The sequence below is a fragment of the Pongo abelii genome, chromosome 6 (assembly GCF_028885655.2).
Source record: "Pongo abelii isolate AG06213 chromosome 6, NHGRI_mPonAbe1-v2.0_pri, whole genome shotgun sequence".
Classification (NCBI taxonomy): Eukaryota; Metazoa; Chordata; class Mammalia; order Primates; family Hominidae; genus Pongo; species Pongo abelii.
Window position 1 is genome coordinate 72,814,093 of NC_071991.2, and position 21,329 is coordinate 72,835,421.

General features: G+C 35.6%; 1 protein-coding gene across 1 annotated transcript in view; it reads left to right on the forward strand.

Moving 5' to 3' along the window:
* The first annotated feature begins 10,048 nt into the window (after positions 1–10,048).
* VWDE (von Willebrand factor D and EGF domains) overlaps positions 10,049–21,329 on the forward strand; it is a 76,650-nt gene continuing 65,369 nt past the window's right edge. The window contains exons 1-2 of the mRNA XM_063726067.1: positions 10,049–10,339; positions 20,265–20,449. Of these exons, the coding sequence (XP_063582137.1) occupies positions 10,282–10,339; positions 20,265–20,449 (243 nt within the window). The 5' untranslated portion in view covers positions 10,049–10,281. The remainder of the gene's footprint in view (positions 10,340–20,264; positions 20,450–21,329) is intronic.

The following is a 21,329-nucleotide window of genomic DNA, read 5'->3' on the forward strand; positions in this document are numbered from 1 at the left end:
ATTAAATAAAAATGTCAAAAACAAAACATCTGAAAAGTAATTTATTAGTCTTCCGCAAAACATTTGGTATCATTGGGTTTATTTTTCCACATTCAAATACTCCAATTTTATAGTAAAAAGAGCCTATTGCAATTATATAGTACAATTCTCTTATTTTGCTGGTGTGAAAACAATGCATTAAAGGTTTCTATTAATTTTTTTCCTGATAAATAAAATTTATGTTTCCACTTTTTGAGCTAGCTAAATACTAGTACATTAATGTGTTTGTGGTAGATAGCTGAGATTTTGAAATCCCAGCTGTGGTAGACCAAATAACAACCTCCTAGCCCCCAGTATGTCAAGGTGTAAATCCCAGGAGTTTGTGAATACGTGATTTTACATGGTAAAGGAACTTTGCTGATGTGACTAAGTTAAGAATTTGAGATGGGAAGATTATCCTGGATTATCCAGATAAGCACAGTATAAACCCAAGTTTCCTTATAAGAGAGAAAAAGGAGGATCAGAGTCCAAGAGTGATTTAAGGAATAAAACAGAGGTCAGGGAGGAGAGAAGATACTATGTAGCTGGTTTTAAAGATGAAGGAAGGAGCTATGAACCAAGGAAAGCAGGAGGCCTCTAGAAGCTGGAACAGGCAAAGAAAGGAATTTGTTCCTGGGAGCCTTCAGAAGAAATGCAGGCATGTTAACACCTTGATTTTAGCTCAGTGAAATTGACTTCAATCATTTATATTCAATATTGTATTGATAGCCAAAACAATTAAGAAAAAGAAATAAAATGCATCCAAATAAAAAATAAGTAAAATTATCTGTTTGCAGATGACATATTTTATATAAAAAACCCAAAGCCTCTACTAAGAAACTGTTAGAAGTAATAAATGAATTCCATAAAATTGCAAGATATAAAATTAACAAACAAAAATCAGTTGTGTTTCTATACACCAACAAAGTATGAAAAAATTTTTAAAAATCCCATTTACAATAGCATCAAAAAATAAAATACTTAGGAATAAATTTAGTCAAGGATGTGAAATACTTGTATGCTTAGAACTATAAAATATTGATGAAAGAAATTAAAGAAGATAGAAATAAATGTGAAGATATACCATGTTCATGAATTAGAAAAATTAATATTTAAAAAATATACATAATACCCAAAGCAATCTACAGATTCAATGCAATCCTTATCAAAATTCCAATGGTGTCTTTCACAGAAATAGAAAAAAAGCAATTTAAAAATTTATGTGGAACCACAAAAAACTCCCAATAGCCAAAGGAATCTTGAGCAAGAGGAACAAAGCTGGAAGCATCACACTGCTTACCTTCAAAATACATTATAAAGCTATAGCATTCAAAACAGTATGGTATTAGCATAGAAACAGACATATAGACCATTGGAACAGAATAGACAGCCCAGAAATAAATCCACCATTTACAGTCACTTCATCTTTGACAAAGGTCTCAAGAACACACAATGGGAAGGTATAGTACCTTAATAAATGATGTTGGGAAAACTGAATATCCAAATGAAGAAGAATAAAATTGGACCCTTATCTCACACTATACACAAAATCAACTCAAAATGAATTAAAGATTTAAGACCTTAAACTACTAGAAGAAAATATAGAGGAAAAGTTTCTTTCTTATTGTATATATTTAAGGTGTACAACCCTATGTTTAGATATGCATATACATAGTGAAATGGTTACTATAATTAAGCAATTTAACACATTCATCATCTCAGAAGGTTACTTTTTTTCTTTTTTTTTTGAGATGGAGTCTCGCTTTGTCTCCCAGGCTGGAGTGCAGTGGTACAATCTCTGCTCACTGCAACCTCTGCCTCCCAGGTTCAAGTGATTCTCCTGCCTCAGCCTCCCGAGTAGCTGGGATTACAGGTGCCTGCCACCATGCCCAGCTAATTTTTGTATTTTTAGTAGAGACAGGGTTTCACCATGTTAGCCAGGATGGTCTTGATCTCCTGACCTCGTGGTCTGCCCACCTCAGCCTCCCAAAGTGCTGGGATTACAGGCATGAGCCACCGTGCCTGGCCCAAGGTTACCTTTTTTTTTTTTTTTTTTTTTGTGGCAAGGGCACTTAAAATTTGCTTTTAACAAAAATCCTGAAGACATCAGTATTATTAACAACAGACCTTATGTTGTATATTAGATCCCTACACTTGTTCATCCTACATACCTGCAACTTTGTATTCTTTGATCTGCACATCTCCTTATGCTCCCCTCTCCTCTGCCCCTAATAACTACTGTTTTATCCTCTATCTCTTTATTTTTTTAAGACACGACATATAAGTGAGATCGTGCAGTATTTTTCTTTCTGTGTCTGGCTTATTTCACTTGGTCTGAGCAATAATTTTTTGCCTATGACTTCAAAAAGTAATTTGTTCATTTTTGCAAGGCATAAAAAGCAAAAATAGACAAATGAGATTACATTGAACTAAAAAGCTTCTGTACAGCAAAGGAAACAATCGGCAAAGAATCAACCTAAAAAATGAGAGAAAATATTTGCAAACCACTCATCTGATAAGGGGTTAATATCTAAAATATATTAAACATAAGGAACTCAATAGCAATAGAAGAAATAACCCAATTAAAAAATGGGCAAAGGATCTGGATAGACATTTCTCAAAAGATGACATCCAAATGGCCAATATATATATGAAAAAATGTCCAACATCAACTAATCATCAGGGAAAGGCAAATCCAATTCACAGTGAGATTTCACCTCACATCAGTTAGAAAGGCTATCATCAAAAAGACAAAACATAAAAAGTGTTGGCAAGAATGCAGAGAAAAGAAAGCCCTTGTATACTATTGGTTGGAATTTAAATTGGTACAGCCATTATAAAAAACAGCATGGAATTTCCTCAAAAAATTAAAAATAGACCTACCACAGGATCCAGCAATCTCACTACTGGTTATATAACCAAAAGAAATGAAATCAGTATCTTAAAGAGATATTTACTCCCCTGTTAATTGCAGCATTATTCAGAATAATGAAGATACGGAATTAACCTGTGTCCATCAACAGAAGAATAAATTTTAAAAATATGATGTGTATATACATATATATTTACATATACATATACATACAGTGAAATATTATTCAGCCTTAACAAAGAAGGAAAATCCTATTATTTGTGACAACATGAATGAACCCAGAAGACATTATGCTAAGTGAAATAAGCCAGGCAGAGAAAAAAATATATTGCATGATCTCACTTATATGTGGAATCTAAAAACATCAGTTAAACTCAGAAGCAGAGTGTAGAATAATGGTTGCTAGGGGTTGTTGGGGTGGAGGAAATGGGTGCTATTAGTCAAACGGCACAAAGTTTCAGTTACACGGGATAAATAAATTCTGGGGAGCATGGTGACTATAGTTAATATACTAACATACTATACTGTATACTTAAAATTTGCTAAGAAAGTAGATCTTAAGTGTTCCCACCACACACAAAGGTTCACTATGTGAGGTGATACATATGTTAATTAACTTGATTCTGTAATCATTTCACAATGTACATGTTTATAGAAATGTCATGTACAAATGGGGAGATGGTAGTCAAACAAACAACATAAATATAAACAATTTTTATTCATCAATTATACCTCGATGCTGAGAAAAAATAAAAGTAGGAAATAATAAAACAAAATAAATGACAAATAATCAACAAAGTAAAGAAAAAAGAAACCCATTTCATACGTATGACTTCCAGATATATAAGGTAATATGATAAAATAAACAAGTAAAAAATTGTGTTGTTTGAAGCTACAAAATTTGTGGTAATTAGTTAAAATGGCAATCAGAATCTAACATAGTGTTTGAAGGACTAAGAACCACCATCTAAGATAGTAAATGTATCCTGAATACTAATTTTTTAACCAAGTCAATTGGTGTGTTTCTGTTGAATTGATATTTAATTTAAAGTACAGAAAAATTAGAGTCAGAGTTTCATTTCTTCTTTTAATATGGACATTGTTAGAACTCTATCCTTAAAAATACTAATCTTAGATTCATTCATGTCAGGGATACTGGCGAGGTGAGTAAAAGAACCATGACCACTATCTCTATAGATCTTGTATTCTAGGAAGAAAACAAAAACAAAAACAAAAACAAAAAAACAGACAATAAGCAAGGACACAGATTAAATATTTAGTTTAAGTTCTAAAATGGAAACAAATAGTGTAACGCTAGAGAATGACCTGGGGTAAGAAGCCAATTTAAACAGGGTGTTCAGGAGGTGAAATTCACCTGAGACCTGTAGGATAAACAATCAGTCCTTCCAGGGGCAATGGTTGTCTTCTTTTAGGAACTTTTAGGAACGTTCACCAGGCTAGTGAGTTGAAGTATAGCACATGTGAGAGCTGAGGAGGGAGAGTAGGAGTGGGAGAAAAGCAATGTATTTGAGTTTGAACAGGTAGGCAGGGGCTAGCTGTGGCAGGTAACAGTCCTCTGGTATTTTTACCCATTATCTATGGGAGGCCAGTGAAAGGTTTTAGGGCAGGGACATGGTGTGATTTATAGTTTGAAAGCTCTCCCGGTATTATATGGCAGAGATGTAGATTGGATGGGGCCTGAGTGAAGCTCAGAGAAAAAATATGGTATTTTCTGCAGTGATCCACGTATGTCATGGGGGAGGCTTGACCAGCAGAGTGGCAGAGAAGACACAGATCAACAGATGAGTGTGAGATTTCTTTGGACTCCTTATTCATGGATTGAATACAAAGGAGGAGTCATGAATGAGAGAGAAGGGAGGAGCCTCGTGCCTTTTTCCTAGATGGTGACGAGGGATACTCAATAGTGCCATTTTCCAAAACAGGAAAGACTAAAAGAGGAACCAGGTTTAAAGGGTTTTCTAGGGACAACTAAATAAGTGGTTTGCTTTAATTCCTTTCCTTTAAAAATTACATTTTTTCCCCCTAATTCTTGATCAGTATGAAGCAGATATATCACAGGTAAAACATTTTTATAATGCAGATTTTAGGGCATTCTCTTTTCAACTATCAACTGTTTTTCTTTATTACTATGTTTAATGAAACAAAATTGGTTCTCTCTTCATTCCTATCCAGCTTTTTCTCATTCATTTTCAACACTTTTAAAAAGAAGGAACTTTTAAATGCAGAAAAAGGAAAGAAGCTATAAGAGAGGAAGTTCAGCTTATGAATGAGAATTAGAGATGGGGTATATTTGGCAAATATTACTTATTGGGCTTCAGTACCACTCAATCTTTGTCTTTTCTGTAGCTATTTTCAGTTACAATCTCTATAACTGTCTACAATGAAGTTATTAATCATTTATAGGTGGTCATCTGGCTAGTTGGAAGGAAAAGCCAATGGTATTCCAGACTTTCTAGCACTGAATAATCTTCTTGTGAAACATATTGAGCTTATCATAACAAAATCAGCTTAACTGCTGATTTTCTTTCATTCTGCAATGAACACACCATACTTTTCCCTGAAACTTTTTGATTGGATAGCTTCTATGTGGTCAAATGATGAGTCCATTTCCTCCTAAACAAACCACTGTAATGTTTCAACACAAATCTCTAGTGCATTTTTCTGTTTCTTCTGGTAAATGCATAAGCACAAATAAATATTTAATAATTTATACAGTTTATATTTTCAAACAGGTTTTATACAATATTCTTTTGGTTGTAAACAACAACAGCAAAACAAATTCAAAGTCACTTAACCTTAATTTATAGGTAGTGTATTGGGAGTATTTCTTTTTTTTTTTTAATTTGTTTTTTATTTTTTATTTAATTAATTAATTAATTAATTTTTTAAATTTTATTATTATACTTTAAGTTTTAGGGTACATGTGCACAATGTGCATGTTTGTTACATATGTATACATGTGTCATGTTGGTGTGCTGCACCCATTAACTCATCATTAGCATTAGGTATATCTCCTAATGCTATCCCTCCCCACTCCCCCCACCCCACAACAGTCCCTGGAGTGTGATGTTCCCCTTCCTGTGTCCATGTGTTCTCATTGTTCGGTTCCCACCTATGAGTGAGAACATGCGGTGTTTGGTTTTTTGTCCTTCCGATAGTTTGCTGAGAATGATGGTTTCCAGTTTCATCCATGTCCCCACAAAGGACATGAACTCATCATTTTTTATGGCTGCATAGTATTCCATGGTGTTTATGTGCCACATTTTCTTAATCCAAGACAGGAAACATAGGCAGTCCTCGAAAGATTCTGGAGCTGTTGAGTGGAAAGCCATCAGGAATTAGCATATCTCTCTGTCACTGTCTGTCTCTCTTCCTTTCTGTTTGTCTTTTTTTGTGTGTGTGCACGTGTGCACGTGTATAGGTGCTTTTCTCTGTTTCTCTATTCTCACATGTTGTTTCTCACCTCACCTTCATTTTGGTCATCCACTTTTGTCTTTTTCCTCCCTCAGCTGATCAGTTTTCATTACTTGACCACACTTACAGCCACATTCAATGAGTCCTCAACGTTGTCCATAGGTCATTGAAAACTGCGATGTAAAGTGAAACAACATGTAATGAAACCAGTTTTACTACAGACAAATTGATATAAACATGAGTTAAACTACTATACCATATTTCTGGTCACAAAAACATCACCAACTTCTAAAAAAAGACCAAAATACTTCTAATATTAAACAGTAAAATAAACTATATATACATTGAGTAAAGATTAATGAAAACAAGATAATTATTTACCTCCTTACTCCAGTTCAGGATCACAGGTGGCCAGATCCTATACCAGGAGCTCAGGGCATGAGGTGTAAACCAGCTCTCTTCAGGAAGCCATCCTACCGCAGGGCGCACTCACATACCCAACCACAATCACTCAAGCAGGGCCTAAGTAGACATGCCAATTCACCTAACACACAGAGAGTTGAGAAGTGGAGGGAAACGGGAGTACCCAGAGAAGACCCACATAGACATGGAAAGAACGTGCCAATTCCACATAGACATTGGGCCCTGCTGAAAATCGATTTTTTCCATCAATGTTATAACAAAGTGACGTTAAACAAAATGACCAAGGACCTGCTGTATGTTTTAGCCTCTGCTTCTGAGTGTACTTGTGTTCAGCTCAAGTAAACCCCAGAAGCAATCCTATCAATTTTACATTTCTGGAAAAGGGCTCACTCATTTAGTAAAACATGGGATGAGGAATTCGTATGTTACATAAATATGTATTTTCCAGGAAGTTTACTCCAAACTATGCAGACACTGTAATAGAGTAGTGCCAAGAAATGATGCACCTTTATATAATAAGATATAAGAGAAAGTATAATTATGTAGAATATTACCCTAGTTCTAATAACAGTAAACTGTTGCATTCAACCATAATAGCTACTCTGGACCAAATGTTATTCTGAGTGCTGTTTCTCCAGATGCTCTTCCACGCCACAGCCACACACAGGCATGCACACACACTTTTGATTCTTTAACTGTATGGGGTACTATTATTGTCATTTCTATTGTACAGAAAAATGAGGTTAAGAGGAGTTGAGTGTGCTGTTCAAGGTTACACTTCTGATAAATAGGTAGCGGATCTAGAATTACAGCCCAGGTGTTTTTAACCTAGGATTTGTGAACTTAATCACTGGGTTTTTCTGCCCCTTGAATTTGATATTTTTTTTCACTGAAGCTGATCACTTTGTAAATTAACCTGACAAAAACTGTTATCTCCTTTTCCTAGAAAATTATCATTTGAAAATTTTCTCCTGTTAATCTTTTAATTTAAGCTATATTGTACTTATTAGCACTTGGCTTCATTTCTTCTTCCCTCTGACATTCTTATTATTTGTCTCAGTGATATTTACTGCATTTTACAAGTGCTGTCAGTCTCTATATTGCGGGGTACCATGCATCCATTGTTTTTAATGTTCAAAAATATAAAAAAGAATCTTATACCAATTTTTGATTAACTTCACGAGACATAGATTAAAACATTTTTATTACTTTTCGTTTTTCATACAGTTCTATAACTAATTTTTTTTTTTTTTTTTTGAGATGGAATCTTGCTCTGTCGCCCAGGCTGGAGTACAGAGGAGCTATCTTGGCTCACTGCAACCTCTGCCTCCTGGGCTCAAACGATTCTCCTGCCTCAGCCTCCCAAGTAGATGGGACTACAGGCGAATGCCACCACGCCCATCTAATGTTTTGTATTTTTAGTAGAGATGGGGTTTCACCATGTTGGCCAGGCTGGTCTTGAACTCCTGACCTCAGGTGATCCACCTGCCTCGACCTCCCAAAGCGCTGGGATTACAGGTGTGATATAACTAACATTTAATAGATACATTCTTGCAGATCCAAACCGGGTTACTGAGACTTGAAAAAAAATTCTTAAGTTGCTTTTAGTTTTTTCCATCTTAACTCACATGGAGGGAAGTTGGGTTTTGGCACAAGTCTATTGTAAACTCATAAACTCATAAACAATCAAAAACTGAAGAAAAAAATAAGGCCCACAAGATACTTGAAATTGTATTTTGATGGAAGTCAGATAAGTAATGTTGTCCTCCAAGAAAGTATAAAAGTTTACTACATTTGTATAGATACTGCTAGAAAATAAATTCACAAAAGACCTGCTATGATTTGATTCACATCAAATTACTTTGTTCCTGGTGATTTCACAAATAGATTGAGAAAAATGACATTTAATTTCTTGTCTCTGTTTTATTAGAATTTTTTAAGCAGAAACAAAAGACTTAACTGTACACTAAGAAATCTCTGGGTTTTCATTGTGCCTACATTATATTGCCCTTCCATACTTAGGCCTTAAGATAAAAATCACCTGCCTACTGTCCACCAAAAAGTAATATTTTATTTTTAATCCAGAAAATTGGGTGCCCTTGCTGCATTTGAAAGAGGGCTACACACAAGTATTGTGTACCAAAAAGAAATTATTTTCCAATATGGGTTAATATTTTTACTATGGAGATGATAAGCTTTAAAATTTTAAATGATAATTTACCTTTCAAATTAAAAATAAAGAATTATATACAATTAAAAAAATACTTGTTTATGCATTTGGACACCTCCTGTTTCCACCACCATGCCTAACCTTGAACCCCCAAATTTGTGGGTGAAACCTTGGTGCCCACTTGGACCCCCAAACTATCCTCTTCAGGTAAAGGCTCTGTGAGAACCAAGTGCAAGGTGATGGATGGGAGACTCAAGGAATCAGACAGCCAGGAAAAAACTAGGAGAGTGAGGAGATGTAGAATCAGTTGAAAAAACGACCCTGTTCCTCTGCAGAGGCAACCACACTTCTGAAGACCTTAGACCTGGCACGGTGGCTTAGGCCTGTAATCCCAGCATTTTGGGAGACTGAGGGGGAAGATCGCTTGACGCCAGGAGTTCAAGGCTCCAGCGAGCTGTGATTGTGCCACTGCACTCCAGCCTGGGTGACAGAGTGAGACCCTGTCTCGAACAAAAAAACAAAACAAAAACGAGGCTGGGGGAAGACATTAGAGCCCTCTGATCTTCTAATAACTCCCAGGTCAACCTTGGGAGTGGCCATGTGCTAAAGGATCCTGGGACAACTGTAAGAGCTCTGGGAATCACTGGCAAATACAGGTGACAAACCTCATGGTTTGGCTAGTGTCTAAATGCAGTCCTTTCCACTTCTGAAAACCTGTCACAGAGGCAGAAGAAAGGGCATCTACTGTTGCAATGTTAGTGTCTACTCCCTCCTCCTGCGTTCATCACTGAGATCTAAGGTGACAGGAGCATTTTCAGCGCCTTCGCCTTCGGGTGCAAACCAGCAGCGCCAATTACACAGTTAGGAATCCGTCTGCAGATACAATCATGGGAAACTTCCCCTTCCAACGGAACCTTGTGAGGCTTCTTTTATGGGAGGTCCATCTGAGCAGTTTCTAGGATTACCAAGTTTTCATACAGCCTCTGTTAGAACAGCAAGACGCAGCGCGCAGAGAGCTACATCCCTGTAACTTGACTCCTGGCTGTGCGACTGCACGGTGATATCCAAGGCGGCGGAGCCACTGCCAGTACACGCTGGGCTATGGGGACAGGTTGGGCGTGGCTTTCAGGTCAGCCAGCAGCCAAAATGGGAACGGAGGAGTCGCAGAGGGATTGCGCGAAGGCTCTATCCCACGAAAGGACTGGGTGCGCCCCAGAACGAGGACGCGGAGCTTCCCTGTTCCAAGCAGGAACAGACTGAGAAAATCCAAGAAAGAAGGCCCGAGGGGCTGCTGTGGCCCCATCCTCCTGGCACCCGCGGCCCGGGCTCTGCGACGCCTTTCGCCCCACCTGTGGAAGCAGCGATGCCTGGCGGAGCCTGGGGGCTGGTGATCGCGTTGATGTTCCTGGCCCGGGGGGAAGGTCAGCTAGGTAGGGCGCGCGGGGGTGGGCGCGCAGTGGCGCCGCGTGGGCGGTAGAGGGACTAGGCTAGACTTTTTGGATGACTTGGGGAGCGTCCCTGTGCGTTTTAAGGCAGCAAGCGATGTTTGTTCCTCACCTGCCTGCTCTCTGTCCCTCCGCTGTCTTTGAAGTGGTCGATTTCCAGCCTGTTACTCTTCAGTTTTCTTCTGCGCACATGCGGTTGTTGCCTCCTCTTACTCTACGACCCTTGGTTCTGTTTTTGGTTGTTTCCTGCTGTTATCCTGCTCTTTGAGGTCATTGTAATTTACTGTGAGAAACTTTCGCCGGATCTGCAAGGTATGCTAGCCACAAGTGGACCTGAATTCTCAGAACAGAGTTGAATTCCATACTGCACGAATTCCGCCTCCAACCTGACCCTCAGAAATAATTCATTGGTGAACATTTTATCCCTACAATAAATCACCAAGTTAAGTTTTGTATATCCGTATTATACTGTATTATGGTTTTTGTATATATATGTTAGAATCAGTTTTGGCACTGTAAAAGAGATCTCTGTGGAGCGAATACTCCCCTCCTACTTCTTTAATCCATGACAAAGAACATTTAGTTTAAAATACAGTGAAGTTAAACCAAAACTACTTTCATTAGCCCTTTCTGCTTGTTTTTGTGTTCATACAGATAGGAATATTAATGAAAGGTGACTTGTTCTTATATTGCAAGTTTCCTTACGTTTTTCAGAAATAAGTCTGATCTGTGTTCAACCACCTGCAGCTTGAAAAAACATTATGTACAACATTTACAGCAGTCCAGGGTATAGTTTTGTCTTATCCTTTTTTGATCTTAACCCATTTTACTGATGTAAGTTTGCTTTGTAAAAGGGGAATACAAACACTATCCCATACAAAACTTAAAAATAAAATATTAAAATCAAATTTATTATTTTCTGCAATGATATTTTTTCTGGTCCTTCTTTGGTTTGCTTACAGAGTTACTAAATCTTTATGAATAACTTTAAAGAATACATGTAATAACATATATCTGTTCATTACAGTTAGATAAATATTTCCAGGAAAAAAATGACCAATGTTTATAAAGGAAGAAGATTTCATGTTTACTATAGACCGCACAACCCTTTTTTGCCTCTGTATAATAGCTTTGTAATCTCTCTGCTGAAGACAAATATTACCCATTACCAGGTTTTAAGTTCATAACGTTGGTAACATTGATAAGTTCTTTATGTTTAATGGAGTAAAACTAGAAGACGAGGTAAATGGAAAATACATTTGTTGAGACTTCTTCTTTTCAAATAGCTTTATTAAGATGTTCATTTACCATACAAATCACTCAAAGTGTGCAACTCTATGGTTTTTCATTTTCACAGATATGTGTATATTCAGAGTATATTTACAGGTATATGCAACGATGACCACAGTCAATTTTAGAACATTTTTATCAATCAAAAAGAAATACTATACCCTTGGCTATCATGCCCCATGCCCGCTATCACCCTCCCTTTCTCCCCAGCGATAAGGAATTACTTATCTACTTTCTGTCTCATTGCATTTGCCTATTCTGGATATTTTATATAAACTGAATTATATAATAGGTTGTCTTTTGTGACTGGCTTACTTCATCTAGCACAGTGTTATCAAGGTTCATTCATCTTGTAGCATGTACCAGTACTTCATTTCTTTTTAAGATAGAATAATGTTCCATTGTGTGGATATACTATATTTTGTATGTACATTCATTTGTTGATGAACATTTGAGTTGTTTCCACCTTTTGGCTATTATAAATAATGCTGCTATAAAGCACCAAGGTACAAGTTTTGTTTGGACGTATGTTTTCATTTCTCCGAGATATATGCCTAGGAGTGGAAATACCGGGTCATAGGGTAACTCTATAATTAACTACTTAAGGAACAGCCAGGATGTTTTCCAAAGTGGCTGCGCTGTTTTGTATTTCTGCAACAGTGTATAAAGCTTCTAACTTCTTCGTGTTTCCATCAACACTTTTTATTAACTGAGATTTGGATTCCACCCATCCTCGTGGTTGTGAAGTGGTATTTCAGTGTAGTTTGATTGTCATTTTCCTAATGGCTAATGATGTCAAGCATTTTAATGTCCTTATAAGAAATTTTCTTATTCTCTTCAGAGAAATACTTACTCAGATCCTTTGCCATTTTAAAAAATGGGTACTTGGCCTTTTTCTTATTGAGTTGTATAAGTTATTTGCATATTCCAGATATAATTCTCTTATTGGATATGTGATTTGCAATTATTTTCTCCCATTCTGTGGGTCGTGGAAATAATCCCCTGTGGATACTGAGAGACTACTATACTTTAGTTTTTTTAGTTGATTCCTTAGAATTTTCTATATGGAGATGATATTACTTATTCCTTTCCAATCTGGATATCTTTTATTTATTTATTTTGGTTAATCCCCCTGGGTAGAATTAGCTATTCCAAAGTACAATGTGGAATTGAAATGGTGAGAGTAGACATACTTGTCTTATTCCTGATTTTATAGGAAAGCCTCCAGTCTTTCTTCATCACATAAAATGTAAGCTGTGGGCTTTTTGTATATATCCTTTATCAAGTTGAGGAAACTTCCTTCTATTCCTAGTTTGTTGAGTGTTTTTATCATGAAAAGGTGTTGGATTTTTAAAAATGCTTTCCCTGTGTCTGTTGAGATGAACATGTGGATTTCAACTTTTGTGCTATCTATGTGGTATATTATAGTAATTCAATTTTAGATGTTAAACCAACCTTGTTTTCCTGGAATAAATCTCACTTGGTCATAATTTTTATATATGTATGTTTTATGTTCCTGGATTCTGTTTGCTGAAAATTTTTTCACCCATATTCCAGAGATATATTGGTTTATAGTCAGCTTTTCTTGTTATATATATTTCTGGCTTTGGTGTCAGGGTAACCAGGATAATGGGCTATAATACTGGGCTCGTACAATGAGGTGGAAAGTGTTCCATCTTCTTCTATTTTTTGAAAGTGTTTGAGATGAATTGGTGGTAATTCTTTTTGAAATGTTTGGTAGAATTTAGCATTGATGCCATCTGGGCCAGGTCTTTTCTTTGTGGGTAGTTTTTTGACTGATTTGATATTTTTACTTGTTATAAATCTATTTGGATTGTATTTTTCTTCTTGAGTTGGTTTTGCAGCTCCTGTCTTTTTAGGAATTTGTCAATCTCATCTAAGTTATCTATAATTATTGGCATATAACAGTCATAGTATTCCTTAATAAGGTTTTCAGTAGTGTCCCCTATTTCATTCCTGCTTCTAGTTATTTGAATCTTCTCTCTTCTTTTCTCAATAAATCTACTTAGAGGTCTGTCAGTTTTGTTGATTCTTTCAAAGAACCAGCTTTTGGTTTCACTGATTTTTCTCTATTGTTTTTCTATACTCAGTTCCATCAATTTTATATCCAATCTTTAAAATTTCCTTCCTTCTGCTTCCTTTAGGTTTAGAATGGTCTTATTTTTACAGTGTCTTAAGGTGCAAGGTTAACTTGATGTTCATCTTTTTCTCCTATACTATAGGCATATTCCTGTCTATACATGTCCCTCTAAGCATTACTGTAGCAGCATTCCATACATTTTGCTATATTGTGTCTTCATTTTAACGTTTCTTCAAGTATTTTCTAATTTTCTTTTTCATTTATTCTTTGAGTCAGTGATTATTTCGGTTGTTAAATTTCCACATATTTGTAAAGTTTTTAAAATTTCATTGTTATTGAGTTCTAATTTCATTCCACTGTAATCACAGAACATACTTTATATGAATTTCATCTTTTTGAATTTCAATTTCTATTTTATGTTATTTTATTTTTGGAAGTAGGATGTTACTATGTTGCCTAGGCTGGATTTGAACTCCTGGGCTGAAGCAGTTCTCCCACGTCAACCTCCCTAGTAGCTGGATTTATAGGAACATACCACGATGCCCAGCTTTCTGTTTAGATTTATCAAGGCTTGTTTTACTGTCTAACAGATTGTCTATTTTGGCGAATATTCCATGTGCACTTGGGGAAAATTTCTATTCTGATATTTTTAGGAATAGTGTTTATAGATGTCTGCTAGGTCAAGTTGGTTTATGTTGTTGTTCTAATTTATATTTATTATGCTGCCTGTTTTTAAAATTGATATTGAAAGTGGGATATTAAAGATTCCAATTATTATTGTTAAAATGTGTATTTTTTCCCTGAGTTTCTGCTGGATTTTGCTTCACATATTTCAGTGCTCTGTTATTAGGTTCAGTTATGTTTACAATTGCTTTATTTTTCCTCACGGATTGACCCTTTTATCATTATAAAGTGTCCCTCTTATCTCTGGTAAGACTTTTACGTTTCAAGTTCTTCTTTGTTTGATAGTAGTACAGCCATACTGCCTTTCTTCTGGTTGCTGCTTGTAGGATATATTATTTTCTGCCCTTTTACTTTCAATCTAATTGTGTGCAGAAGAGGACCTCAGTTTGTCTTTTGATATGTAAAGAAAGCCAATGTAAAGTGATTTAGCAAACTAGTCACTCTATTTTCCCTTGCTTTTCAACCACTGTGTTGCTGAAGAACCTAAAATTCTATTTTTTTAAAAAAAATCTCAACTTTTATTTTAGATTCTCAAGGAGTACATGTGCAGATTTGTTACAAAGGTACATCGCATGTTGCTGAGGTTTGAGGTATGGATGATATTGTCACCCAGATAGTGAGTATAGTACCCATTAGGTAGTCTTTCAACCATTACTCTCTTCCTTCCTTCCCCCTTCAGTAGTACCTAGTGTCTATTGTTCCCATCTTTATGTCCGTGGGTACCCAATGTTTAGCTTGCCCTTATAAGCGAGAACATGCAGTATTTGGTTTTCTGTTTCTGCATTAATTTATTTAGGATAATGGCCTGCGTTTGCATCCATGTTGCTGCCAAGGACATGTTTTAGTCTTTTTTATGGCTTCATAGTGCTGCATGGTGTATATGTATTACTGAAATGCCAGGGGCTTAGTCTATATCCTGCACAAAAAGCCAATCACTGAAACAATGAGTATTGCTAAGCAAGAGGGCTTTATAGGGTGCTCCAGCTGAGGAGATGGAAGATCAGTCTCAAATCCATCTCTCTGACTGATTAAAATTGGGTTTATATAGCAGGGAAGAAATATAGCTGCATGTAGGAATACAGGAATTAGGGAGGAATACAGGAATTAAGGAGGAATAAGGAAGATGAGTTGGTCAACAGGAAGCTGATGATCAGTTAAGCAATCATGATGGGTAGGGGTTTGGAATCTCATTTACCAGATGTGGTAATCTGGTAAGTTTCAGTTCCTTGATACCATCTGGGAGGCCTGATGGTTGGTTTCCTGAGAAAGGAACTCAGATAAGACAGTTGTAAACTTTCTGAAGTTTTAAGACTGGGAGGGTCAATTTCTATGTTTATTCAAAAGAAACCATAAACATCAGTTCTGTGGGACAATTGGACCAGTTTCAGGTATACTACATTTTCTTTATCCAATTCACTGTTGATGGGGCACCATCCTGATTCCATGTCTTTGCTACTGTGAATAGTGCTGGGATGAACATACCAGTACATGTGTGTTTTTGGTAGAATAATTTATTTTCCCTGGGCATATACCCATAATGGGATTGCTGGGTTGAATCATAGTTCTTTTTTCAGTTCTTTGAGAAATCTCCAAACTGCTTTTCATAGTGACTGATTTAATTTACATTCCCACCAACAGTGTATAAATGTTCCTTTTCCCCACAGCGTCACTGACATCTGTTGTTTTTTGACTTTTTAATAATAGTAATTCGGACTGGTGTAAGGTGATACCTCATTGTGGTTTTTATTTGCGTTTCTTTGATGATTAGTGATGTTGAGCATTTTTTCATATGTTTGCTGGCCATTTGTATGTCATCTTTTGAGAGGCATCTGTTCATGTCTTTTGCCCACTTTTCAATGGGGTTATTTTTTCTTGTTGAATTATTTAAGTTCCTTATAGATTCTGGATATTAGACCTTTTTCAAATATTTTCTCCCATTCTGTAGGTTGAATATTTTCTCCCATTCTGTAGGTTGTCTGTTTACTCTATTGATAGTTTATTTTGCTGTGGAGAAACTCTTTAATGAGGTCGAACTTGTTAATTTTTAGATTTTTTGCAACTGCTTTTGAGAACTTAGTCATAAGTTCTTTGCCAAGGCCCATGTCCAGAAAGGTACTTCCTAGGGTTTTTTTCTAGGATTTTTAAAGTTTGAGGTCTTTCATTTAAATCTTTAATCCATCTTAAGTTAATTTTTGCATATGGTGAAAAGTAGGGGTACAGTTTCATTCTTCTGCCTATTGCTAGCCAGTTATCCAAGGACCATTTATTGAATAGGGAGTCCTTTTCCCATTGTTAATTTTTGTTGACTTTGACAAAGATCAGATGGCTGTAGGTGTGTAGCTTTATTTTTATGTTCTCTATTCTGTTCCATTGGTCTGTGTGTCTGTTTTTGAATGACTACTATGATGTTTAGTTACTGTAGCCTTATAATATAGTATGAAGTTGGGTAATGTAATGCCTCAGGCTTTATTCTTTTTGCCTAAGATTGCTTTTGCTATTGGGACACTTTTTTTGGCTCTATACGAATTTTAGAATAGTTTTTTTTTTTTTTCTAATTTTGTAAAAAACAACATTGGTAGTTTCATAGAAATAGTCTTGATTCTTTAGATTGCTTAGGGCATATGGCCATTTTTATGACATTGATTCTTTTTCATTTGTTTGATTTTATTTTTGAGACAGAGTTTCACTCTTGTTGCCCAGGCTGGAGTGTAATGGCACGACCTTGGCCAACTGCAACTTCCATCTCCTGGGTTCAAGCGATTCTCCTGCCTCAGCCTCCTGAGTAGTTGGGATTACAGGCATGCACCACAACAACTGGCTAATTTTGTATTTTTGTATTTTTTTTTTTTAAGTAGAGATGGGGTTTCTCCTTGTTGGTCAGGCTGGTCTCCAACTCCTGGCCTCAGGTGATCCACCTACCTTGGCCTCTTGGCCTGCCAAAGTGCTGGAATTACAGGCGTGAGTCACCACATCTGGCAGACAATGGATTCTTCTAATCCATGAGTATGGAATGATTTTCCAACAAAATTCTATTTTGAATGTCAGAAACTAAATTAGTTTTTATTTCTCATTACATTTGGGGATCAAAAGTGTTTTTTCTCTTTCTCAAATCTTTGAAGAAGTTATAAGATTTTAAAGACTAAAAAAAACTTGAAATTCCTGTAGGAATTCCTGTAGGATAATATACAGAAGATTTTATAATTGCAAAATTCAGTTATTATGAAGTACCTGTCACCAAGGGTTATGCATGTTTATCTCTTAAAAATAAAATGATTTATTTGGCTTCTTAATATATTGTTTATTAACCAGTTCTGAATTTTGAAGAATTCTAGTCTTGGTCATTACATTAAACTGGAAAATAATCTAATACAGGTTGGTCATTACATTAAACTGGAAAATAATCTATTACAGGTTACCTCATATATAGAAATAAAAAAAGGAAATTATTTGCATATGCTATCACTATGGATCTATTATTTCTAACTTGACACATTCTTCCAAAGTATATGAAATTCAAGTACTGTAAATTCTATTATATATTACCCAACTTTCTTAAATAATATCAGGAAGAAGTCAGGATAAATAGAAGTATAAATTTTAATGTATATTTTATATCTACTTTTTTTTGAGGGGAAAAGTTATATTGTCAGTTTGCCAGAAAGCTCTGTATATCATGCCATGAACTTGACTGATGAATGAGATGGGCTTGTAGAGCTATTCTTTTAGTATTTGTTGAGCATAGTCCTCAGATCCTCAAATGAGAGCCCAAGCCATCAATATAATCCTCACTTAACTATATCATGCATTCTAGAGCTAAGGTTGGAATAAAATTTTGAAAATGATGCTTGATTATTGCTAATAAGATTTCTAAACTTTCTATATAATCCTTGAACACTGTAAATGAGGTAAGTAGATTTTTAGAAAAAAGTTATGAAATAATAGATATAAAATATATGAATTTAAAATTATCTTATAAGATAAATATTGAGTAAAAGTAAATAAAATTTTGAGTTAAATATTACACAATTCTCTAATGTCGTCGATGTCAAGCAGTGATTTCTTTTACACATCTTACATTTTCGGCTTTGTATTAGGAAACAATTATCAAAGCAGCTAAACCAGAAGAAATGTAAGAACTACAAAGGTGCTGAGTAAGGAGGAATACTACACAAAATAAAGATGGAGTTATTGATTTTTTTTCCCAAGACAAAATTCTGTTGTAGAAAAGAGATCAGAGAAAACATTTTAATAATTTATGCACACCTTATTAGGAATATCTTTCAAAATCTCTTTTTAAAAAGATTCTAACCAGGTGCAATGTCCTTGTTTTGAAGGGTATTAGAGATATTGTAAAATTAGATGAAATGATAGCACATCCCTTGACGCCTATCTACACATATTTTATAAAATACTTATTTCGTGTTGACATCGGAGCCTTTTGGGAAGTTAACAACTACGGAGGATTTAGAGACAAAAAGAAAGAGGAGCCTTTTGTGTTGACTTCCAATATCTTGTACTAAAAAAAATTCTGTAGAGAGATCATTTGGAAAATAATATCTTTGTATAGTTTAATTGCCATAACTACAAACAAAATAAAAAGCAGAAATATAATTCTAATTATAATGACTTATTTTTCATAGGCTACACTTGTGAGATCCACTTGTAAATTAGTATCTCTGATTTTTTGTTCTTCTTATTAAAGTTGAGAAATTGATTTTGATTTATAAATACTTCTGTAATTTAGAATTATATAATAAGTATTTGATAATTTTTTAGTTAGATAAGGTTTTTCCACAATGAGGTATTTTTAGTGACTGAATTGTTTCTTTCACCTTTCTGTTTCATAGATGCCATCTTTATTACAGTGTTTTCCATCAATAAATATAATATAAGTATTCGAAGATTTTCTATCAACTGTGCCAACAAGATACTCTGGTATTCAAATACAGACAGTTCCTTGTGGTGCTTATTATTTGGGTAATTTGGGAGCACAGGAGCCTCAAACAAGAGTTACATTTTAGGATAACTGTTTCACTGCCTGCTCTTCTCTCCACTTTTAGTGCTGGAAAGTGGAGCTTTTTGTTCGGCCTCTGTGGATTTATGGAAAAAGTATCGTACAGGCCAAAGACTGCTCAGATAAAAGGTTTCCTAAAAAAGACTAAAGAATTCTCCCTTTCGCCATGGGCTTTTCTTGTTTCCCCTTCAAACCTGCTCCCCTCCATCCCATTCGTTTTCCTGTGCTTAGTAGGCATACTTCCAAAACTTTGGAAAATAACTTTAAAATTTTTTAATGTTTTTCTGCATCCAAGAATGCAGGAAACTTTAGTTTGAAAGCATTTCACACCTGTTGAGTTAGCATTAAAAGATTAGTTCAGTTTGTTGCATTCCATGATTTGGCAGAAATAGAATTTTTTAGGCATGTGGCTACTTTGGGAGAAACTGGTTGTAGAGAAACAATGGCGATATTCAAATCCAGAGGACCAGGCCCAAGAGAAATCCTTGTAGGTCCTGTGACTTGACATCCTAACTCAAGAGCAGCCAGCTCTATTGGTTGTTCGAATTAAATGAAAATAAAGTTCTTAAAGCTTAAGTGTTTCAAAAGTACATTCTAAAGAGTTTTGTTGATTTGTTTATTGCATTTATGAAATATGCAAGTTAATTAAGTCATTTATGACTTACTAAGAGACCCTGACATTTCAGAGTCTTTATGTGCAATAATGAGTTTATTTGCTTTATTTTTTGTTTTGGGAATCAATTTTAATTGAGGACCGAACTATGTCAACAAACAAAACACATTACATAAAAACACCTGTCTTTCCATACTAGCTCAGGAGTGCTCTCCTGGGGGACACCAGTTTCTTCGGAGTCCTTATAGAAGTGTCCATTTGGACTCATGGCACCTCCAGCAGTCAGCTGTTCAAGACCTAATATGTGACCATTCCCTCTCCCCCGGATGGTATAGATTTCTCATCTTTGACAGACCTGCCGAGATGCCAACCAAATGTGTTGAGGTATGTCAACTCCCTAAGTACTACATGTTATTTTCCTTATGTGTTTTTCATATGAGAATTGTATCTTTTTACAACCAGCTTATTTCTCATGCTAAAATGTTGTTTTAATTTTGTATTGAGTTAATCTGAAAGACTATTCCCACATTACCTAGTCTAATAATAATAGTAATTGTTAATGTCATGCTCCATGCAGTCCAGAAACACTTTCACCGACAATATCTTGTATAAAAGTTTACAACTGTAGGATATAATCTATCATCATTATTTCCATCAAACAGTGCAGAAAACATATATTCTTGGGCATAGTGCTCTTACAGTCACAGGTAGCAGGTCAAAAAGCTGAGTTTTGAATACAGGCAGTCGTTTTCCAGGGCTCAGGTGCTTAGCTGTATTACCTGCAAATAGTAAAATACTGTGTGTCTAAAGTGCTTGTTTTTGTCAGTTGTTACCTGTCACTACATTTCTTAACTGGTGGAGTAAAACTTACAGGCTCAGCACCTCCTATTCTAAGACTAATAAGAACTCAGCCTGGCAGTGAAATCTCTAGGTATTTTCTGATCACAATTGAAAGACAGTGTACCTGCAGCACATTCAATACTCTGGAGGCATATGGCCTTATCTCACTGAATCTCTCTCCTCAAACCCCAGATGTGTGCAACCAACATACCTTTTCTTCTTTATACTTGTGAATATATAAGCATACGTCTTTCAAACACATCAGGTTTAAATGGACAAAATTAAAAAGATTTTGTACATGAACTCACATCGGATGTGTTTTTTTTTTTTTTGCAACTTAACTTTACATAACGTTCACTCTTTTTACAACACGATATGATTGTGATCATAGCATTGTCTTGTATAGTGAACTAGCCCAAGTGGC